The sequence below is a fragment of the Centruroides sculpturatus genome, unplaced genomic scaffold (genome assembly GCF_000671375.1).
Source record: "Centruroides sculpturatus isolate CEXI.00-Female unplaced genomic scaffold, Cexi_2.0 scaffold693, whole genome shotgun sequence".
Lineage (NCBI taxonomy): Eukaryota > Metazoa > Arthropoda > Arachnida > Scorpiones > Buthidae > Centruroides > Centruroides sculpturatus.
In genome coordinates this window covers 72,659-98,974 of record NW_019384855.1, presented here as the reverse complement: position 1 = coordinate 98,974, position 26,316 = coordinate 72,659, and the positions used below count along the sequence as shown (strand labels likewise).

Below are 26,316 nucleotides of genomic sequence, written 5' to 3'. Positions count from 1 at the left end.
AAAACTGGCAGAAATATGCATTAAAGAAATAGATAAAAAACTGGCAAAACTAAACGGAATAATATTTATGGCTAGATATGTGGACAATATCATAATAATATACGACAATGAAATAACTAGCGGAAATATAATATACAACTATGCAAACACGCTAAGCAATACCATCAAGTATGAATGTGAAACAGAAAATAAAAATGAAATTAACTACCTAGATATAACTCTAAACCGTGGAAAAAACTCACTCAATATAAAGCCTTACAAAAAAAGCAACAATACAGACAAAATCCTTAATTATAAGTCGTACAGTCCTATTACAGTAAAAAGAAACATATTTATAACAGCAATAACTAAAATTTAGAACAGAACATCTAAGGCAGAAGAAAGAGAAAAACAAAAAAATGAACTAATAAATACCTTCATATTGAACGACTATCCAAGCAGATTACTAAAAAAGTTGATAAATGAATTTAAGAAAAACAGATTCAACATTAAAAATAAGAATGAGAACACCACATATATGTCGTTCCCCTATATCAAGGAAACATTTGAAAAATACAAAAAAATTTTCAGTAAGCATGGTGTTACACTAGCAGCCAAATTAAAAAATAAAATTAAAAACAACATCAACACCAACAAGTTAAAAAATAACGAAATACTAAACCAAGCAGGTGTCATATACGAAATAAAATGCACATGTAAGAACCCAGCAATATACATTGGCGAAACAGGAAGACAACTCGGTACCAGAATTAAAGAACATAAAGCAGCAATTAGACTTAATTATAACCAATCACCGTGGACAAATCACTGTAAGGAATTTGGATGCACAATAAACGAAAAAAGTATAAAAATTATTCATAAAGAAAAAGATATTTATCTAAGAAAATTCAAAAAGCACTTCGAAATCATTAATAAAAACAAAACCATAAACCTAAATGATGGAATGGAGGTAGACGATGTGTGGGAGGAAATGGGAGGAGCTAAAGGGAAAGGGAAAAGAGGGGAAAACGGTCTAAAAATGCCTTAGGGGACATAACATCAACACTGGGCAGATGTCGATCTAAAACTTAAAACAGGTTAGTTAACCATTGTATAACTATTGTAGTAATTTACCNCAGAATTAGTACATTGAAGATTTATGTTATTTTTGTTTTATTATTTGTTTTATTTTAATTTTTATATATTCTTCCGTTATTTTTCTCTTGTAAAATAATTTTTGATTTAAATTTTTATGTTCTATTCATGGAACATTTACGTTCCATTTTCGTTTGCAACCTGAAGATGGCCTATTAATTGGGCTGAAAACGTTTGTTTTTACAATTACATTTATTTCTCAGCAAAAAAAAGGTGTTTTGTTTCTATTCAGGTACATAGAAATAAGAAATTTTCACAGCTTAGAGTCAATGTACATTACTCTTGGATATTAGACTTCTTGGATAGTTATTAACATAATTACAATAATTTAAAATAGTAGCATTGTTTTTGCAAGACCTTGTTGTATATTTCAATAAAAATGATACTACTTAAGAAAATTTCATAGATCTATTTTATTGTGCTATATTATTAAAAACTATTGTGTATTTTCCAGACTGTTTTTAAGAGTGAATACAAGATAAGATTCAATTATAAGAACTGATGTGTAACTATTTTGAACATAAAGCTTTATGTAACTGTAAAATAATCTGTTTTCGTTGCAACAAAGCAATATATTTCCTTCTATCTTTGCTGTCCGCAACAACAGGCCCTGACTTCGCTCTCCAGATTCTGACAGCCGTTGGCGGATTCCGCATAAGGTCCGTTTTGAATGTGATCACAATAGTAGAGGTTTTCGGGCTGAAGATTCGAAGACAGCGAGACGACGGCTTTCAGACCCGGTCCACTCAGGTTCCAACAGCCGGACACGTCCAGGTGTTGCAAGTGCGTTAGGATTCCACTTTCAGCAAAGTATCTATAATAATGTAATAAATATATATGTTTTAATAATGTATATAATATTTGTTTTATATTATTTATCATCATAACTATTAAACTTGACACTAATGAATGAAACTTACTGACAAATTAATTTTTAAATTAAACATCTTCAAATTATTAAAATTCAAAATAAATTATAGAGCATTCAGCAATGTGCAAATGATGGAGCATGCCCCAAAGAATGGATAAACTTTGGAGTTTTTCCAAAAATTATTCTCAATTTCAATAAAAATACAGGCATTTATTTATTTTAAATAAATATATTTTTTAATTTTGCTATTTATTTATAACAAATTATCATTTCAATACTAACTTCAAGATTGTAACAAAAAAATATTAAAAATGAACTAAATATAAACAAGTTATTTTAAAATTTTTGCATTCTCTTATTAATAGACCAAGGTTTGTTACAGAACTATATTGTATAATAGCAATAGTCTTTTCTACATTATAAACACCATTAAATCATTGTTACCTATAATACTACTATAATCATATAATGCAGTCTCAAAAGAGTTTTAATTTTAGTTACATAAATATAAAATTTATTTGATTAATAGCAACAATTATTAATTCAAGTTTTGTAGTTTCTGTGCTATAATTTCTAAAGTTAAAATAAATGGATCGGTAATAAAAAACTTAGTTATTTATTTGATTATATTTTTATGTTAAAATATATTATTATTAATAACTAAATATTGAAGAAAGATTGATCTAATTATAGAGGATTATATCAAAAAGCAATTCTTGTGATGGTAAATTGAAATTCTGTTGTCGTCTCTTTTTCTAATTTCTGTCTGTCTCTACCTTGTAGGCTATGCTGTTGATATAATTATTATTGTTTGAAAAGCAAATGATTTAATATTCGGATCCATGAATCTATAGACAAATTATGCTCTCTGTTATTGGAAATGAGTAGTTCAATTCAAAATTTCATACAATAACTCTTCTGTTATTCTTATTGGGTTTAGCTTTTTATGAAGGCACAGAAATGAATGTCATGTCCAGTGCAAATTATCAAAATCATATTTCTGAAATAATCATTACAGATATTCTAGATCAGTAATGATAATCTTTTCTGGCTTGCAGGCCAAAAGTAAACTTTGTAGATTTCTGACAAGCCTTGTGCAATTTTTCTTACAAACTTGCAAACTTTAAGCTTGCTGAGTATAGACATACAGTCTATACTCGGCAGTACCCCCTATAACACTGTTGATAATTCCGTTTTATATGAATTCCACATTGTACGAGTCACTTATATTTTACAAATACGTGAGCCGTTCACAGCCCAGCATAGGTATTTATAAAATCTAAGTGACTCGTACAACGTGGAATTCATATAAAATGGTATTATCAACAGTGTTATAGGGGGTCGACTGTACTATGTAACTGAAAGTACACTAGGTACTAAAATAATACATGTTAATGATAATCAAACAAATAATATGTAGCTTAATCTCATCTTTTCAGGGACCTTGTGGACCACAAGATCTAATGAGGGTCTTGAGCAAATACTACTTGTTTTATTGAGAAATATATCAGATTTTCCAAATCAAACGTCTTTTTACTCAATTAGTAAGTAGTAATGAATCATCTTTAGACAAATATATTAAAACCGGCATGCTAATTCTAAATACTAGATTATTTCAGGCTACATTATGAATAATTTTAAAATTTGACTTAGACAGTGTTATAAATTTTAAAAATCAATTTTAAATTTAATTAAATAATTTAGAAAACTGGAAAAAATATTGATCTGAAACAGGAAAAATCTGCAACTACTGCATATCAGACAGGCATGTTACTAGTTGTTCTATACAAACTTCTATTGCAATCAGTGTTTCCAGATATATACAGTAGAGCATAGGTTATCCGACCCCCGATTAACCGTCACATCGGTTAACCGACTGTTCTATTCGGCAAATTTCAAATGTCCGTTAGTGATGTGGCGCTACAATACAGTTNTCGTGTTGCCAACTCTAATTAAAACAAAATATCTAAAAAATGAAATAAAATATCCAGATCTCATAGGCTACATGCTATTATAAATTCTGTGAAAAAATATCTAAATTCATTAGGCCACATGCTATAAAATTTGGGAGAAAACATCTAGACAACATTAAAAGTACTTAGATCTAAAAGGAAATATTTAGATGTGTAACAGAGGGGTAATTGCCAAATCTCTATTTTATTCGAGGCTGCACTATTTTTACTTCTTGTATATTTGGCACTTTTAAAATTTTACCAAATAACCCAGACAAAATGACAAACTGGCCAGGACACTGGGACAACATCGTCAAACCGGGACATCTGGTAAGCCTATATTAATATAATATATATTTTTATTTATTTAAAATAAATTTTAAGCATTTTAACTATTATTTATCAAAATTAATTAATCTGTAAATACAGATGTTAATGTAATTTTTTTCCATTCATATTTATACATTTATGTTGGAAAAAGTTATAGAATAAAGCATCATTTTAATAAAATAATAATTTATTTTATAATTTTCAATCTGGAATTTCACTTACTTTTTAAAAACTTTTTCTCTTTCTTTAGAATTTGTTATATTAAAATTGTATAGTGAAAAAATGCTAAGAAAGGAAATTAACATTTAAAGGATTTTCTGTTGTTAAGTATTTTAAATTTGATATGTTAATTAACATAAATAAAGTGGTTTATCAATGCATTTTTAGTAGGACTTGCAGCAATGATGTATGGATAAATTTATTTTATTTTAAATTAATTTTATATATATAAAGTTTATAATGGTCAAAACAGGATAGCTGCAACTTAGAAATTTTTTAATGCAATTTTAATGCTTAAATTCTGAATGTGAATATCTTCAAATGCATCAAAAAAGTTATTTCCAATAATTAATATAATAGAATAAATCTAAATAACTTTTAAATGATCCAGATTTATTTTTACTGTTAACTAATAGAAAATACAATATTTTGCTTTTAGCAATTATGACGTATTGAAAATTGTGGGAAATATGCGGATATATTGAGAAGAGCATTTATCTCAATTTTAGTAGAGAATACTTAGCAATATGAGAAAATAAACTTTAATTTTTTGAAAGTGTCAATGAAAAAGGTTGAAATTTTCATTTCTAATCTTTATTTGATTACTTTATTGGTTGACAATTTTGTGTTTTAGGCAGAAGTCTTCATACAATTTTTGTAAGTAACAAATACAAATGCATGACAAATAAGTTGTTGACTTTTATTATAGACTTTATACTAGTAAAATGAGTTCAAGAAAAGTAATGCTTTTAGATATGTCAATTTAGTAAAGAAAGCTTCATATTGTAAATTCTACCTACAACTTGTATTAATAATTGTATTAAAAATTTAAATGAGTTCAAGAAAAGTAATGCTTTTAGATATGTCAATTTAGTAAAGAAAGCTTCATATTGTAAATTCTACCTACAAGTTGTATTAATAATTGTATTAATATTGTTGTAATAATTATTATTGCTAATGTCCATAGTTATTTTAGATAATATCTATCTATGATCAATAGAAAACCTTCCTCACTTATTTCTAACCATTTATATACGAGTACAAATGTTTTCGGCCTTCTTCAGGTACACTGTGATCTGATAGAGCGTTGGTTGGTAGAAGTTTAAATGCTGCCAATGTTTACCTAGGCATCGTCTTACCAGTGACGTCATCACTGATGATAGGTATAGACGATACCGAGGGCAAAAAATACTTTCTTTTGGTAAAAAAGGGAGGTGTGTGGATAGTTCATGATGGGATACTCGCTAAAGTTGGGGAATAAATTGTAAAGTAAGCGCGCTGCGTAAAGAAGATGCACTATCACGATAGGGGGTTAATGGGGAGTGACATCATAGTTGATGCCATAAACAGTTAACGATACAGTGTAATACATTAAGCAGTAACACAAATTGCATATTCATAAAAGATACACAGTATATAGGGTCACAATAATGACCTAAGTCATCCAAATAATTTTTAATGAAAGATATCTAGTGTTATAGAAGTGAGGTAATATGATAAAGTGACGTTGTGTTAACAGATGATACTGACAGTAGCATCCCTAATGATAAAATTTGAAAGTTAGCGTTTTTATCTTGGAAACTGTAAAAGATACAGAAAAAAGCAAATGAGAAAGTTGTGGAGCATCACCAGAATAGTAGAAAAGGACATTTCACAGAAACACAGATGGTGCAAATAAAAGGCTGGGTTGTTTACCTATGGCTGCTTTCAGGATGAGCTGCAATAGTGTCTCTCATACTTAACCATTGAATAGCTCAATGAATGATCTGGCCAGATGTGGGGCAAAAGGTAAGGTAAACAAACTGCCATGAAGCTTACTAGCATTTTGTTTGAATTTGCTATACCTACATTTTTATCTGTCTGAATGATGTCAGGTTACAGCCATCTTTTACATATAAAAGAGTGTACTGCTCATAGACAAATATTGGCTGTGTGTGTCAATTTTCCAGCTTCCTATTTGCAAAACCTGTTACAGTGAAAGGTCATTCCCTATTAATTTGGTGACATGTATTTTTATCTGTATCTCTCATAGTTTAAGAGAGGAACACTACCAGTGATTACCAAATTTTATCAGTAAAGATGCTGCTGTTGATCTCATCTGGTAGTACATTGTCACTTTACTATACCATCACTTTCATAGTTCTAGATATCTTCATTCAAAAAAGTTATTTGGGTGACTTAGGAATGTCACCCAAATAACAAATAATGGGACCAATGGAATGGGCCCAGTACATGGCTGCATACTGTGACCATTCTTAATAGTTTTGGCACCCAAGGCAAATGTAAGAAAACTCATACCTTAAAACAAAAACCTTTAAAATGCAGCCTTTTTATTTGTATTTCAAACGTTTTCGGTTATTTTGAAGAAGTTTGTTACAGAAAGTAAAAGCAGAATCATTTGATTTTTCTGTTCCTGAGGAAGACCATTCAAAATGGCCAAAAATATTTGAAATATGAATAAAAAGGCTGCATTTTAAAGGTGTTTGTTTTGAGGTATGAGTTATATTTAAGCGCAATTACAGAAGAGTGAAAATGTAAGAAAAGTGCCGATGTATTTATATTTCTATAAACATTATGACATCTTTTNGAAAAATACGTAACAACATTCTCCTTCCTTACTCAAATATCTTTTGTTACTTTTATTTAAAATAAAAATATTAATACAGTAATACCTTGACTTATGCGAACCTGGAGTTACGCAATTTTCAAATCTCGTCGATTCGTCTTTTGTTTGGGCGTCACGCAACGCTTGATTACTAACTCCCCCCACAATATTGTTCACTTACATATTCGGACGTGTCGTGCAGAATCGATGAATAGCTACAATTTATTTTGTGTTATTTATTTCTGTGTTTGTTATATCTACGGAGATTTGAGAGACTCTATGTGGTGATTTCTTGTAACTGTGAACGAATCAAAAGACGAGATAAGATTAACGAGAACATTTATTAGCTTACATACATCTGATTTGGATTTTACACAAATTGCGAAATTATACCCCGACTTACGCGGTTATCGCTTGGTCCCACCTATCGCGTAAGTTCAGGGTATTACTGTAATAAATATTTAAAAAAACAAATGCATTTTAAATATTAAAAATATTTGATGAGGAGAGTGAATGTTTGTTTAATTTTCTAAAATTTCTTACCCTGATATTATTAAATGAAATTAATGAAAGCCTTCAAAAAAATATTTACGAATCTACCTCGAGCCCAATGAATGGGATAAATATTTCTCCATAATGAAGGATCATACACAAACTGACTCCACTTCTGGCAGACTTCCGAACATCGTAAAAGATCGGGAATTGGTAAGAATGAAAAGATGTTCACTATGACTTCTGGTGGCAACCTTAAAAATGTGTTTTGATCCACTTCCTCAGCAAGTTCATTTTCTGAATTAGTGATAAAAATTTGTTCAAATATGTAATTTGTATGAGAAAAAAAATACATTAAATCTATAAATAAAATTAAGAATTAATTACATTTATAGTGAAAGATGTATACATGTAACAATAATAATTAAGTTAAAATACAACCAATGTTTTGTATCTGTACTAACATATAATTATAATTTTTATAATTCAATAATTATTTCTATCATTGAAATTCATTTCATAAAGCAGTCATCTAAACAGTAGTGCAAATACAAAATCTTCCAATAAGAATGCTACTGTTGTAAACTATTGTAATTATGTTAATTATTATCAGATGACTTTGAAATGTATACTTAAACATTGACTAACCATCCAACTTTCACATTTGTCCATTACTATTTGTCTATGCATACACTTATGTTACATGGCACAATACTTAAATTCTTCCTCTGCTTGCTACGGCACATCCATTATCACTCCTCCCACAGCAGCCACGATTCTGAGGCTTCTGCATGTGAGGAATTGCACAATTCCTAGTGGTTTTGACTCTGCCAAATGCAGACTGTCTTCTCTGTTGTGGAACTACCATTTTCATTTATCGCACTTTCAAAGGTAATAGATGACAAGACATTCAAAAGCAAATGGGAGATGAAACCTGGGGAGTTACTCTAGCAATTGGTTATTACTTAAGGAGGTATGCAATGTAATTAACTTAATTACAGTAATTTAAAATGGTAGCATTCATTTTGGAAGATTCTGTATCATACTATTTTATGAAGAGTTTCTTGAAAACATAATCATTATAACGAATGTTAAATCAAGTACCAAAAATCATTTATAAATAAAATTTTAACACTGATAAAACATACTTGAATCAGTTTCCTCTTCCTCAGAACATTTTTCTTGTTCGTTAGATAGTTGCCATTTAACATGTTCTTTAATAACTTGTTCTTTTAATATTTTCAGCTCTTCATATTCAAAATATTTTATTAACATGGGCTGAAATACCTATTTATATAAGAAAATAAAGTATTATTAGTAAATATAATATTAAATAAATGCTTTCTTTTTATTGTACTTGTAGCTGAATAATTAAACTATATCATCAGTTAGGTGATTTTTTTCATGTACAATAAATTTTTGTTAATTCTTGTTGAAGTTAGATAATTCCAACAGTGATGAACTGGCTTACAGGCTCATGGTAAATGTAATCTTTTACTCAAAATTTCAAAATGACTGGTCCAGATTTGGACATGAATTGTGGAGATTTGCAGATTGACTCTTGCAAACAACACTTGATTCAGCAACATGCATTTTTTAACTTCAATTTGAAAATAACCTATAACAATTTAGGCCATAAGCTGCAGTGATTTGTTTTTACTCTCTTTCTGTCCCATGGACATTAAGCCAATAGCAGGTTTGGCCAGGCTACAATGGAAACATGCAATGGATAGGCTATTTGTCTTCCTGTATTTGTGCAAATTAAAATTTTTGCCACCAGGTGATTTAGGGCTGTCAAATTCTTGAAATTTTTTATCTCCCCTCTTGTCCCAGTTTGTCTAAGTTTCTGTAACCCCCTTCAGATATCCAACAAAAACACAATCTCCCTTAAAACTTTCATCACTTTATGAATGACAGATACCTTAAGTAGAAACAATATATACAAGAAATTTTGAAATAAATATAAAATGCATAAACTGCATAAAATTTAATGAAATACATAAGCATACACTGAACCCTCCTCATGTCCAACTTTGACTTGTCTTAATCCCATCTCTCCATTCCAGTGCAGACGTCATTTATGGACAACCCCTGTTGATTTGGCAGAAATTAAATTACAGGATTGGACACATTTGTAACAATTATAATTTGTTCAAGAAAAACACCTGAATGCATCATATCAGGAAAAAACACATTGAAATCAATTTACTGCAATTAGATAATTAAAAATATTACTATCAGCTATCATTTATAATTATGGATCAAGAAAATGTTTTTTTGCCAATTGACAACTGCAACATTCACTATAATTGGGCAGCAGCTGAATATCAGAAAATTAAAATCTAGCAGAATTTTGAAGCATGAGATAATTAGCAATATGACTTTATTGATATGGTAATATTCAAAGCAATTGTAACAATTAACTGCAAGAGTTGTCCCACTTGATTTGTTACAGCTCAATCTATCAATTCAGCGGAGTTACGTACACGCAGGGTAAAGGGGTCCCCATGGGCAGTTCTGTCTCTAGGGATCTTTGTGAGTTAGTAATCAGACAATTGGAGAAAACAATACTTCCAAATTTCCTCCAAAACATCATAATTTACAAACGATACGTTAACGACATCATTCTCTGGAGAGACTCCCTGAACATCACCCGATTCTTAGATCAAATGAACAACAATCCCTACGGTCTTACCCTGGAGGTCGAGCAGCACAGCAACTCATCGGTGCATTTTCTGAATTTGAATATTGACTTTGGAAGACTAATCATACACACCTCCATGTACCACAAACCATCAGACTATCCAACATATATCCTGGCAGACTCTTGTGACCCTGTCCAATACAAGATGGCAGCGTTTAGAGCCCTAGTTAAAAGGGCACACTCTTCTACTCAAGGGACTTTAGAACAAGAGCTGCAATACCTATGCGAAGTGGCCAAACACCATGGCTACCATAACATCGTACAAAAAATGTCGCAACTGTTCGGAGGAATGATGTCTCCTTCTAAAAGAGTTAATTCAATAAATGGCAACCAGAAGGAGGATATGCAGAGGGTGTCGTTTACCTACAACCCACTATTGAAATCACTATATAGTAGAATCGCACGGCAGAGGGATATCTCCCTAGCCTTCAGAAGATGCCCATCTATATTTGATATTCTACACAATGGAAAGGACAAATCTAAGGAGGAAAGAATGCTGGGTGGGGGTATATAGAGTGCCACTTAGGGACCACTGTTTTGACAAAGACTTAATTTACATAGGCTCAACGAAACATGCTGTTGGGATCAGGTTGAAAGAACACATGCGTGACATTCAACATAATAAATGTTCCACTTCCTTATCCACTTACGCGTCTGATCCAGAGATAACAGCAGACTTTTCAAATGCTAAGTTAATTATCATCTCCTCATATTTAGACCATCTCAAATGGTTGGAGCAGATAGAGATATACATGGCATACAGCACTTCATCAGCCATTAATTCCAGAGATGAGATCTATCTTTCTTTGGCATGGCAGACCCTAATACAGCAGGAGGATTAAGTGAATCGTAAACCTAAAAGAAAGGAAGTAAAGGGGTAGTCTGTGTTTATGTGATATGTTTTTTATGCTTAACAACAAAGTTCTTCATAAAATCTTTAAAAAAAAGGGATAATATTTAAATAGCTGTCAATATGATGTAGAAGCTGTGACGTTCGGAGCTATTAATCACGTAATTCCGTTCTATCTTTCCGATTTTTAAAAAATCGTTCCAAACAAAAGTATTTAGTAACGTTTCAAACGATATTTTTACCTGAAGAAGGACCCAGGAGGGGTCTGAAAACGTTTGTACTGTTAAATTTTATTTCGCTTCGGTTAAAGGTTTTTCTGAGGTACGTGTTATTCAAAGCAATTGTTTTAAATGATATTTTTTAAAAATATTTTCCGTGTCATTTCCATATAAGACTGTAATGACACTCAGATTTAGAACAAAATTTTCATTTAATTTAACACTATAAATTCTCATCCCTCAGTGCATTTGCAATAACTCTGTGCAAGAAATAGTTCAATATAAAGCTAAAATTAGCAATATTTGCCAGATATAATCAGTTATTTTGGTAACTACTAAAAGAAATTGTTAATAGAATGTTGTTTTTGTGAACTATCATCTCTGGGACTAAATATATAATAATTAATAGATGTTCACATTTTTTATAGGATGAGGCCATTGCCTTTACAATGGTAAAGGTAACGGAGAGAGATATGTTTTGTAGCACACAGTGATGAGGTCGCCACTTTACTTTTTTGTTTCATGCACAAAACATAGTAGTAAAGTATTTATAATCCGCTCTGCTTACAGTGAACTAATTATAAATAATAAAATTTTCATACTTTAAACTAAGCAAATCACTACTAACAAAGTATTTTTATCCAATTTATAATAACTTTGTTTTAAAGGCAAAAATTCATAAATATATTTCTTTTTGTTATTGATTTATAATATGATAATTGCATCTGTGTTGCATTAACTTATATTAATTTAATACAGTATACTCCCAATTATCTGGGTTAATCACCGATAATGGAAGCTCAGATAATCCACAAGTCTGTTCTAATGAAAAGGTAATCAATTTTTCTTTTATTTACTTTTTAATTTCATATTAACATAATATTTTATATATAATGAATAAAATATGTTTTCAGAGCAATATGTAATTAATTAATAAGCTTTAGATAGGATCAGAGTTGAATAAAACTTTCAACATAAACAGAAAATTCAGAGTAATTTATTGGACTAGCACCGTGAAGTTAACTTATCGATTTCTTGTAGGAATGACAGGTTTGCAGCTAGATATCATCATAAAACATAATTAATTTTATAATATTAATGACTTATTGATAAGGAAATGATTCAAAATATTTTCTTAAAACAATCTTACAGCTTAGTTAATAAAAAAAAATATAGTATACACATAAGTAAAGCCATGTGGTTCAAGAATCAACTGCACTTACTGTACTTGTTAGGCCATTTGATTTATGCCCAGATGTGGCGACAGCTTTGGTAACAAATCCCAAAGTCGCCACCAAGAGGAACCCCTGAATTGAACAGACCTGGCAACCTGACCTATAACAACACATTCCTTTTGGATTCGGACCTCGCTCCAGACGTATGGATTATTGCTCCCGTGTTCAACTTGTACAGTCACGCCATATTTCATGTATATAATAAATTTTAATCTTCTATTGTATGTGACCTTGTTTGTAGTGATTAATTATGCACGAACAAGTACCCACTCCAGAGTACCCACACCTTTCTAGTAGTAGTAGTAGTTCCGATTCTCAATAAACCATTTTAAATAGTAAGAGTTAACAACGCAGAGTTTTTTTAATGCTAATATTCATGACAAATTTTTATTGAGATATAAGCATGCACAAATAATCTGCATTGGATAATCAAGAGTATACCATAATAGTATATTTATAATGTATATGAATACAGTTAAACTACAATGTAAGCATAAGGAATAACTGTTCACAAATATAAACATTCATTATATATATATATAAATAAATTACTTAAAAATTTACCTCTTCCTCTTCTCTCATATGAGGCAAAAATAAATCGGTAAATTCTTCCACGGCATGCTGAAGTTTTATTCCGTAATTAATACATTCAGCGACAGTCTTGACACTACACGAATAACCGTCTTGAACAAGATCCAATATGTCTGACAGGCGATTGTCCGAATGACAATTACACACCGTTGCATCTTGAACGGAGAGAGACTAAAAATTTTTTTCATTAATTATTATTAGATAATAATTAGCATTTGAGAAATGTTTTTCAAAATAATGTAATATTTAAAAAAGAATTAAATTAGCTAATTTTTGATTATATTCAATCAAATAAAATAATAAACTTACTTTATTTTGTTGAAATTTACTCATTTACAAGGAAAAAAATTAGAAATAAAATATATTGGGGAATTAAAGGTTTAAATTTTTAAAAATCTTAGAAAAATGCTTATATCAGCAAGTAAAAAATATAAAATGCAGTGTATTTTTGTATTTTCAAGCTATCTTTGAGACTGTTAAAATTAAAATCTATACAGAATTTACTTTCTGTATGCTTTACAAATTTAGAAATATTAAGTAAACAGTCAATAAAATTTATGCTCATCGTGTGAATGTGTTACCAGTTATGCAACCCGGACCTCCGGGCTGATATCTTCCAGTATATATAAGCTTAACATATAACCATCGTCAGTTATATGTTAAGTTTATATATACAACTGCCATAAATTTTCAGGCTATAATTTTCCAAACTGTAGCCGGATTATTTATAGCAGTTGTGGATGTCTATTTGCTATACATCAGGTTTTGGTTGGTGTGTATATTTATATATTTATGCTCATATAAATATTTCTTTAAAATTCTTTTGAATTTAAATTATTCTATATTTTAAGTTAAAAACCAATCAAATGTTACTAGAACTAGTACTAGAGTATTTGCTGCCATTATGCAAAAATTTTTATAGTGCACTAAAATTATCATTATTATAATGCTCAGCATTAATTGGTTATATATAACTATAATTAAAAGTTAACGTAATTCAAATAAACAAAATAAAACAGTGGCTTAGTGAAAATTAAATTCTCTTTTTGCATCCAAAATGCCCTGTCATTGGTTCTGTTGACATCAAGTTGCTCCTGTGCCTTGCATAGGCTGTTTAGTGCATTCCATTGGCCCTGAATGTTAGTCAAGTAACAGCAATTAAAAAAAATAATAATAATTTGTCATTGAAAACATCTAACTACATAAACACTAAAATGTGCATTTATTTCAAAAAACACTTTTCTAATTACAATGAGAAATGTCTTATGTAACCAATGTATTAATGAACCTTTAAAAACCAGTAACAAAAGGAAAAAACATTTAATCCTTCCAATCCTTCCAAATTGACCATATTAGGGCTCTAGAAGACTGAGATATACAAGACCAGCTGATGGGCAACTGTATCGACTTTAAAGACAGCAGGACTGTATGCCTGGTGATATTTGTATGAAAAAGATTGCAATGTGGACAAAAATTGACTTATATCATTTTCCATTAGGCTTTATCCTAAAATAATTTATGCATACATGTTTGCAGTATGTCTATCAATATTTTGTATTTGTGTATTTTCCACCTTTTAAATTTTTGTACATGTTATGTGTTCCAAATGTTTAACAATAATATTTCAAAAACGTTTTGTTCTATGCTTTCCAATTTTGAAATTTTCATTGGTTTACAAAACCTGAAGCTGATCTTGGTTAAGGTCGAAAGTGTTTGAGGTTTTTATGAAACATTTTCCTTTTGTTACTGGTTTTTAAAGGTTTGTTAATTCATTAGTCATTACTTCCAGTAATTAAGTAAGAAGATATCTTTAGGTCTTATATAACTCAATAATATAAATTTTAATAATGATCTGTTAAAATTCTGTAGGAGGATTCACATTATGTGGTGTGTCCTTCCCGATGGCGCTCATTTCACCATGGCAATTCATATAGTAGACTTAATATTGTGTGTTTCAAGGAATCGAAATTTGCATTTATTTCAATTTCATCAAAAACGAAATAACAACAAAATGTTTTGAAAATAGTAAAACACAATGCTATTCAAAAATTTGGATGTAACAAATTGATTTCTCTAGAATAGTACAAATAAAACATGAAATATAAAAAAAGTGTCAGATTTGAAATAATACACAAACTCAAAAACCAAGCATTAAATACTATTTGATAATAACAAAATGATTTGTTTAAATAATACAAAGAATTAGTTTAATTTTTATTATCACATCTATTAATTACAATCTTTGAATAAAAATTTATAGGAATATAACTTATTTTGGTAACTTACTTTTAGTTGGAAACTGTTTCAATGGCTGCCATTACTTATCTATACTAATATTATAAAGAGGAAATGTTTGTAAGTATGTAAGTAAGTTTGTATGCAGCGGATAATCTCCGAAACTACTCATCCAATTTCAAAAATTCTTTCACCAATATTTAGAATGGAACTTCAGGGTGGGCATAGGCTGTATATTATTCTATTAAACATTCATATAAATTAAAAGATATCATCTAGGTTAAGGCTTTTATGTCCAACAGATGACGCTATGAGTACGATGACCTAAGTTTGCTTTTCTGTGAGGCATTATGCTTTTCTGTGAAAATGAACTAAAGCAAATCATCTTCTACCTATCTATATAAATAAAAATGTAATGTTTGTTTGTTCATACCGATTCCTTTCAAATTTTGACATAATGCTGCATTCGAATACGCACGTGTTTTTATATAATATATGTGTCGAAATTCCACCCACTGAAGGGAGATGGTTAAGATTAACGCTTACCATAAAGGTATATGTAACAGCCAGAAAAGTAAAATGCATATTTACACAATTCCATTACTTTCAATTCAAATTTGACACAATTCCAGGAAAGTAATGGAACTGTGTCAAATGTGACCCTTAGAGAGAGTTTTTTCAAATCTCCATGTTTTGAGATCTCCTGAACCCATAAAAGTAAAAAAACAGCAAAAAAATTCTGTGGATGTGTGGACATGTGTATTGGCGTTATTTCATTTAATATCTCAGGACAGGATAAAGACAAAGAAATGAAATTTGGCACGGTAGCTTGTATATAAGGGACACTAATGCTATTAAATTTTAGTAGTGAAAGGTCAAGGGGATAGAGAGATAGAGGGTGGTCACATGATATATGTCATGTGGGGTTAGACTTAATAAAGATTTTACTTTTACTTGTTATTAGTATTTACAGTCTTTTATGAAACTCATCTCTCCTCTCAAAATTAAGTCTTTTGCTATTTTGTAATACAGTCGACCCCCCTATAATTACGGTCCCTATAATTACGATTCCTATAAAACTACGAAAAAATATACGTATTTTGGAAATGTTGAGTCGGATTAGTGTAGAATCGATTAATTTTATGGAAGAAAACCTTTCAATCAGCTGTAGTCCGTAAACTTGACACGTGTCGGGCTGTGATTGGAACGACTTGTAAGAAATTGGATTCCTAATAAATTGGAACGTATCTATATCTTATAGGGGGGTCGACTGTAATTAAAAATGTTTTTATAACAAATCTCATAATAGATGGTGCCACATACAATTTAGTTATATATTTTGATTAGTAATACAAATATTAATTTTAAAATAAAATTTCATAACAGCTGGAAAGTTGCACAACTCATTGCTAGATTTTTTGTACTTTATCAAAGTTGTATGAATGCATATTCCAACTATTTGTTCAAATACTAAGGGTGACACCTTCATTTGTTTTCTTACACCCACACCTTGAATTTTTTCATTCCAAATTTAAATCCATTATAATATCTTTTTGCTTAAACATTTGAAATATAAATCTTGAAATTTGAGTAGGATATGAAAAATGTCAACTTCAAATATTAAAAATTTCCAAAAATTGATTGAATAATCCATTCTCCACAAGCTGCTCCATTGATGCAAATGCACACATTGAAGACTTATTTGTATATTTCCATATAAACACTGCATGGTATGTTTGATTTCAAACAAATATTCAAATATTTAAATTTTTATATTATCATTGAATCAAAGTAATCTTAATTCAATCTTTAATTTGTAAAAGATGTAATCAATCCATTTTGGACCCCCATTCAAACTTGCCTATGTTATTTCTGTAAGTGATGTGGCAAGATCTTAAAAAGTGACATTCATCGTGCCATGCAGACTTTAATGGATAATTACCTAAATTTTTACAATTTTATCATACAAAAAGTGATTTAATATTTTTACATGATACTATCATAATTTTCAGAAGAGTTATAGTGAGAAACTGTAACCAATGTGTTATGGTAATTAATAAGCTGCTTACATAAAGAGCAAATACATATTTTTAATCTGTAGAGCATCTGTTCATTGATTTCTATTGCAATTCATCAAAAAACAGAAATGTTATTAAAATTATATTGTTAAGTAACATTTAATTAAAGACAAAATGAATGCACTTACCATCAATCTTCCCTTCAACTTTCTCATTATAAGCTTATTTTCAATGTATTCGTGACATTTGAATTCGCGAAATGCATGATGCAGGCTATGCAGAAGAGATTCCAAAGCTTTTCCATCAGAAAAATCCGTACATGACAACTAAAATAAAAAATTTCATAAATATCAAATTATAATGTTAATTTTTAGGTAAAAGTTACAATACTAAACTTAAATTTTCAGTGAGTAACATAAGATGATGGATTTAATTTAATATGAAAACAGATACATCATCCATAGTTCAAGAAACTGCATGTCTCCTCAAATTTCTAACAATTTGATATATTAATATATAATAAATACTAATATTCAATAAAACAATTTGAAATATGAATATTCAACTAGTATACCTGCTAAAAACCCATTGAAGTATAAACACAGACTATATGTACAGCTGGAATTATTAACATTAAACTATAACGTATATAATCTGATAAAATATGAATGGCACAAAGTGAAGAAACTGTTGTGTTTACAGAGTATTTAAAAAGTTACTGTGAAGTGAGTAATTCGTAATGACATTAAAGTTGTATGTATGGCATTGCATACAAGACTCTCAGTCATATGTCCCACATTTCCCTTTATCATAGATGCCATCACTGCTTGCTCACAGACATTCTGGCTTTTGGACTACAGTTTTTGGAAGACTTTGCCGACTGCATAATCTCCCATGAAATCAGACCTGCCAGATCTCCAGACCTCACTCTACCAGATTTTAGGACCTCCGAGGTCATTTCAGACATTTGCCATAACAGACACTGCAATATCATACATAAAACTTAATTTTTAAACCTGTTTCATCACACAGTAACTTTTAGGCCGACCCGTATAATCTGTAAATAATAAATGACAATAAAATGACAAATGTTGCTATTTTATTAATATTAAATTAGAAACACAAAATTTGATGGACAACAATAAATTATAATCATTCATGACATAAGACAGATCGTACAGACGGACAAAGAACTAAAGACTGCATGCCAACAAAAATATCATTAATGATTAAACAAAGCTCTTCACAAATAAAAACAACAGTATTCACATCTATTCCGCATATGAAGGATTAAACAGAAAATAAAACTATCAGCCAGTGCTAAATTATTTGTGCTTAAGTTTCAAATTTCATATATAGACATAACATGTTAACCTTTTCAAGTTTCTTACTTTTTTTATAGTTAAATTAGATATAAGGCAAATTTACTGCTTGGAAACAAGCATTATTTCTGAACTTAAAACAATTCAAGCATTTTCTTTGATATTAACATACAATATGTTTATAGATTTATCAACAGTACTATTTCTTAAATTAAACAAGTAAAACAAAATTAATAAGTACTTTCACTATTATTATTCAAAGTATTGTCAGATTATATTCAATACAAAAAGTTGAATAAAGAACAAAACAATAGAACACAACTACCTGTACAATAATTTCAACTACCTGTACAATAATTATGCAATTTTCTTCTTCCAGTAGAGAATTTTGTAATAAAATAATTTCATATTTCTGATAAATTTGAATAGTGGTATGTTACCTCCATTTTGCTTTATATGAGAGTCAACATTTAATTTTATTTTATATATAAAAAAGTAAATTAAATTAAAGTACTTTTGAGCCTTCTGGCTCATTGCCAGAGGAATTTATTTGTGGAATAATATTCATATTCCAAAATTCAGAACAATGAGTTATAAATTTAAATTTGTTTTGGTGAATTTAATTTTAAAAGTTTTGGTCTATTCTAAATTTCGATGCTTTTGCATTAACGCTGCCAACGACAAGTTGGGAGGTTCAAAAGGACTTGGGATTGTTGTATATTTTAAATTTGATCTATATTTTATGTTGGATCTCCAATAAAGTAAGATTGAACTGAATATAGAAATTGGAGATTAGTATTGATTTTAAATGATGATATCAATAAATCTGTGAATACGTAGTGGTAGATTGTTCAGAAAGAAAAAAATGTTATCCATTTGATTTTAATGTCAAGCATTTTCAGAAATTAGTAAAGTCAATGAAAAATTTGAAGTTAAACTTGTTCCATTGTCTGTCTTATTTCTAATTCAAGACTGAAAAATAGGTCATTTAGTACGTGAATATTATTAGATGGCGTGTGTACAATTCCTTATGTTAAAGAACTTACTTAAATGATCCTGGCTTTCCTAACTCTTGCTTTTATTAATGCATGAAATACATATTTTTTTGTTGTTTATCTCTGCATGGTATTATATAGTTAAAACCATTTCTAGGAATGTAACCTCAATTTGCAACAGTGAGGTTATACAAAATAGAACGGTTCACTTAATGACAGTTTTCTAGGAATCTATTAAGTTGTAAGAACAGGATTGTACTGTAACCCTGTTTCTAACTACTGCATTAATTTTTTATTATTTCATAACTAATTCCATACACTACACAGTAATTTGAAATGTACTGAGTAATTGTTTGCTAAATGTTAATCATGCTATTTGGCTCCTCCACCAATTAAATCAGTAAATAATCATTCCACTGGAAAAAGATAATTTAATAATTTTTAATTTAAAAAATAATAAACAAAAAAAATGATGTTTAAATAAATGATAGCTTTCTTATTAATGATAATTTGGAATAATCATGACACTATATCCCTTTTTATTATAAACTGCTAGCTTTTTTTATCTGCCTGTTTTTGAAAAAGTTTTCATTTTTTAACAAGTGGATTGTACACTGCCAATTATTTCATATTCTTTTGTTAATTAAATTGCATTTGAAAGAATGTCTGTTGTAATGTAAGTCAACAAATTTATCAATTACTAATGGAAAAATGCAACTGCCAGAAGAGTTGAAGTCATCACACCTGTCTACTCAGAATGGCATCAGTATAAAATAGCAAAAAAGTTAAAAATCACATTAAAAAGAAAATAATGAAACACTATCTTGAATCAATATAAAAAAAATCTTAGAAATAGTTTAATCTGATAATTTTAATTATACTCAGTTATTAGAAAATTATCATGGTATTCAGATGAAACTATGCTGTTTGGTCTGACCTCTCAACTGGACACTGGAGAGGACCAACAGAACCAAACAGTTTGGTTCAAAACCAAATGACTGGCAACCCTAGCTATTACAAATAAGTTTGGTTCGTTATATTGGTCTTACAGATAGGAGGCAAGCTGCAGACGTTAAGGGAGCAGAAGTGCGCATGCAGAGCATTTTTAATTTAAGAATCTCGTTAGGCAATGAACATAATTGTTATTTATGCACCAACTGCATCAGTTTTAAGTGAATTACATATTGAACCAAGCAGTTTTCCTTTAAATCTGGAATATTAAAGCAAGCTTACCTTTCCACTACAATGCAATGTGGACAGGAGGCTAAGCAATAAAAGAAATCAGTGTCTCTACACTGATTTCTTTTATTATGTAAATATAAAATCATAATAATAATCATACTAATTTCTATTTTATTACAGTGGTGCCATCATGCCTTTCATTGCATTTGCTAGAATACTGAATAAACCAATAGGGTTGTGATGTTTCTTACTAATCAATGGTGACAAATGAAAAAAAGCAATAAAATAAAACCTTTCTTTCCTTTATATACAAAATGGAATCCCAACTACTAAAATTTTTAGTAGTAATTCAATGACTGAAGATGGTTTATGTAATTTATTTTTCAATATTTTCATATTATTTATTTATGGTGTAAAATTGTAAAATAAATATTTAAATATGTAATTGACAGATATTAAACAGAACTATTGTTATGAAAAATTAATATATTTTTTTAAAATTTCAGTTTTAACTTTATAAAGATATTAAAAAAAATACTTGACAACAATTAATGATAATTTGTACAATTAGATGATTATATAATCCCAATTAATCATTCATTGTTAATTGACTAACTCAATAATTGTTCCATCTTCAACAGTAATTATATCAATATATTTATAAGACTGTTCAGACAAGCCTTTCTTATGTTACATCATGATTGGCCAATCAAAGAAAGCATTATTTATTATGCCATAAATAACATCAGTTTTCATAGGCCAGATGTAATGTTACATAATGTAAAAAATGCCTTTATAAACACAGCTTAACTGTGTAGTTTGAATAAAACTGAAAAAAAGTCATAAATTTATAATCATAAATGAAACTGCTGGATTTTTGGAGAAAGTTTTGTGGTAATAAATTAATGATCACTCTTCCTTAGTAATATAAAACACTGGAGTTTTCTGTGATGGAATATTACAGAATTGATCTATTATAAGAATTTAAGTGCAATACAATATACAATTAGCCTATTCTAAATACAGTAAAAAAGGAAAGAAGCAGTACACCTTGTATAACTCCAGAAACACAACTGACACATTAACAACAGTGTGAAAATCTATATAAATGCTTTAACTTTGGCTTTATCATTCAATAATCAATTATTTTTATCGTTATTTTATTTTTGTATCATTTCTGTTTGCTTGTGTTTATGCTTTCAGTTGTAATTATAATATGTATTTATTTATTTTTATATCCTTGTATTTGAATTGTATGAATGTTCCATTGATTTAGAATGTCCTTTTCATTCTTTTTAACTTAAATTATTTCTGTTGCATTTAATATGTTTTTGAATGTTCTTTTTTTTTCCCATTTAAGTTTGATGTTCCAACTGAAGAAAACCTATGGAAGTAGGTTGAAAACATTTTGGTTGATTAAATATATTGCTGGAGTTATACAAGGTGTACCACTTTGCTTTGGTTACTTCTCCAGTTTTGTCAAATTATTTTTCAATNTGTGAACTATCATCTCTGGGACTAAATATATAATAATTAATAGATGTTCACATTTTTTATAGGATGAGGCCATTGCCTTTACAATGGTAAAGGTAACGGAGAGAGATATGTTTTGTAGCACACAGTGATGAGGTCGCCACTTTACTTTTTTGTTTCATGCACAAAACATAGTAGTAAAGTATTTATAATCCGCTCTGCTTACAGTGAACTAATTATAAATAATAAAATTTTCATACTTTAAACTAAGCAAATCACTACTAACAAAGTATTTTTATCCAATTTATAATAACTTTGTTTTAAAGGCAAAAATTCATAAATATATTTCTTTTTGTTATTGATTTATAATATGATAATTGCATCTGTGTTGCATTAACTTATATTAATTTAATACAGTATACTCCCAATTATCTGGGTTAATCACCGATAATGGAAGCTCAGATAATCCACAAGTCTGTTCTAATGAAAAGGTAATCAATTTTTCTTTTATTTACTTTTTAATTTCATATTAACATAATATTTTATATATAATGAATAAAATATGTTTTCAGAGCAATATGTAATTAATTAATAAGCTTTAGATAGGATCAGAGTTGAATAAAACTTTCAACATAAACAGAAAATTCAGAGTAATTTATTGGACTAGCACCGTGAAGTTAACTTATCGATTTCTTGTAGGAATGACAGGTTTGCAGCTAGATATCATCATAAAACATAATTAATTTTATAATATTAATGACTTATTGATAAGGAAATGATTCAAAATATTTTCTTAAAACAATCTTACAGCTTAGTTAATAAAAAAAAATATAGTATACACATAAGTAAAGCCATGTGGTTCAAGAATCAACTGCACTTACTGTACTTGTTAGGCCATTTGATTTATGCCCAGATGTGGCGACAGCTTTGGTAACAAATCCCAAAGTCGCCACCAAGAGGAACCCCTGAATTGAACAGACCTGGCAACCTGACCTATAACAACACATTCCTTTTGGATTCGGACCTCGCTCCAGACGTATGGATTATTGCTCCCGTGTTCAACTTGTACAGTCACGCCATATTTCATGTATATAATAAATTTTAATCTTCTATTGTATGTGACCTTGTTTGTAGTGATTAATTATGCACGAACAAGTACCCACTCCAGAGTACCCACACCTTTCTAGTAGTAGTAGTAGTTCCGATTCTCAATAAACCATTTTAAATAGTAAGAGTTAACAACGCAGAGTTTTTTTAATGCTAATATTCATGACAAATTTTTATTGAGATATAAGCATGCACAAATAATCTGCATTGGATAATCAAGAGTATACCATAATAGTATATTTATAATGTATATGAATACAGTTAAACTACAATGTAAGCATAAGGAATAACTGTTCACAAATATAAACATTCATTATATATATATATAAATAAATTACTTAAAAATTTACCTCTTCCTCTTCTCTCATATGAGGCAAAAATAAATCGGTAAATTCTTCCACGGCATGCTGAAGTTTTATTCCGTAATTAATACATTCAGCGACAGTCTTGACACTACACGAATAACCGTCTTGAACAAGATCCAATATGTCTGACAGGCGATTGTCCGAATGACAATTACACACCGTTGCATCTTGAACGGAGAGAGACTAAAAATTTTTTTCATTAATTATTATTAGATAATAATTAGCATTTGAGNTATGAAGTTACAAACACAGACTATACATGCAGGAATTATTATATTAATAATCAACAGTACCTTTTATACATTTCCAGCAGCCATTCGATATTGCAAAACAAAGTGCAACTGTTTTCGACTGCCAATGCAAATTTTTGATGAAAGTGCCCGAAGCTGGCTACTGAACGGGACCAAAAATGTTTATTATTTCAATTTTGCAACATTGAGTGGCTGCTGGAAAAATGTAAAAGTTACTATTGAAAATTAATATAAAGTTACAAAATTTAATCTTTGCTGTAGTTACATTTGATGCTAGGATATTAAAGTTAAACCTATTAATGTATTTTTTAATTATTTTTTCAATAAACAATTTATATATTAGTATAAGTAATAGAAACATTCCACTCCACCCTCCTAAAGAATGACAAAGGGCAAACATCCAAGGACACAGTCATACAGCTACAGTTAGTTTCAGTTTAAGTACTAAGACGAAAAATAAAAATTTCATTTATGAATCAGAGTTTATTCTTCACATTACTTGCCTTTTATTTCTGTTGTTATGAGTTTTGGAGAGGTCAATTTTGTTAAATCTAAATGGCTATCTTGATTCTTTTTGGCTTATTAATTTGCTTAATCAAGTTGATAACAAGAACTGAATTTTACTAAATGCCAAAATTATAATTCATATTTTAATACATAAATAATTATTCATTACTCCAATAATGATACAAACTTAAAATTTTACAAAGTTAGTGAAATTGTTATGTAAATTAAAAATGGAAAACTTAGGTAAATAAATGAACTGCTTAACTGAAAAAAAAAAAAATATATAGATTATTTTGACCATTTTCAGCTTAATATATTGAACAGTTGAAAAAAATTATTTAAAGAAAGCAAAATAATTACAGAGCTGTTGATTTTAGAACAAGTCAGATTATGTAATCAATAATTCGGTTATTGTTCTTTGTTTTAAATTCCTGTTCTGACAAACACACTTGTGAGCCAAAGACAAGCAAAATAACATCAATAAATATTTCCTATTAAATACATTTACATATTCTTAACTAAGTGATTTATTTATTTTAACAAAGTGTCAAATTCTGTATTTTTTATGTAAATTAAGAGTACACAAAAAATGACTGTACGTTACACTACACGTTACACATTTTTCCAGCACTAGTTTAATCAATACAAACATTTTTCACCCCATTCAGAAGTCTGTCTCAGGTTAAAAACATATTAAAATATAAATTAAATGAAAGAACAGTTCTAATAGTAGAACTATAACCGCTATTTTTAAATTTACAAAATTCGAAAAACAAACAATTTACGTATTTTAAAAGTTCTATAAACAAATAATTTAAAATAAATATAAAAATTAAAATAACATAATTACACATGTTATTAACAAAAATATTAAAGTGGGCCTATGTTTTCTCTTGCCTCATCAGGTTATCAACTAGAGACTGCTATGCTTCGGATAACATTTCCTTCTCCTTGAAATTAATGCATTCATCCTTTCTAGATACTTGGAATGTTTCAAAAGCTCCCACTGATCATAACTTGTTGAAGTTAACACCTCTTTTAATAATTTAGTCTGGTCCAAACATGCTGACACCCCTGGCTTGCTTGCAAACTTGACAAGAGCTGTGGATAGACTATTTGTACAAACATAAATATTTATGTTTCCCAAACCTTTGGATTAATGATCTTTTAGTGACACCTATGTATGTTAACTTTTGACCAAATCTAGAGGCTAAGTTTCTATCTATAGAATCTTTACCATTAGCTAGAAGTCTAAATATAGTTGGATTATATCTATAAGCTATTCTGGCATTCATATAATTTGCTAATGTTTTATATGTGGAAGTCAGTCTTGGGTCATAGTCCATAGCTATATATTTCTGCGATAAAACCTCGGAATGCTGTGTATCCTTATTAAGCCACAATGCATTCCCAAAGATGACTTCCATAAATAAAAACATTACTTTGGCATCCAGCTACTCAGCCGATCATATTTAATTATTATATTTGCAAACTTATTTTAAAATTCATTGATATATTTTATCATCATTAGAAGTAAAATTTATTGCAACAAAAAAGTACACTTAGCCTTAACTATGACCCAAATAAAACACATTATAATATTGTATATCTGAATGATAATTATAGTTATTGCAGTTGTAGTAGTGAACAATTGCACAAC

General features: G+C 29.3%; 1 protein-coding gene across 1 annotated transcript in view; it reads right to left on the bottom strand.

Annotated features, from left to right (window-relative positions):
• LOC111630553 (F-box/LRR-repeat protein 5-like) overlaps positions 1-26,316 on the bottom strand; it is a 72,203-nt gene that overhangs the window by 29,685 nt on the left and 16,202 nt on the right. Inside the window, exons 2-5 of the mRNA XM_023374666.1 lie at positions 17,643-17,780; positions 13,175-13,372; positions 8,752-8,890; positions 7,712-7,900 (exon numbers count right to left, since the gene is read on the bottom strand). Coding sequence (XP_023230434.1) covers positions 7,712-7,900; positions 8,752-8,890; positions 13,175-13,372; positions 17,643-17,780 — 664 coding nt within the window. The remainder of the gene's footprint in view (positions 1-7,711; positions 7,901-8,751; positions 8,891-13,174; positions 13,373-17,642; positions 17,781-26,316) is intronic.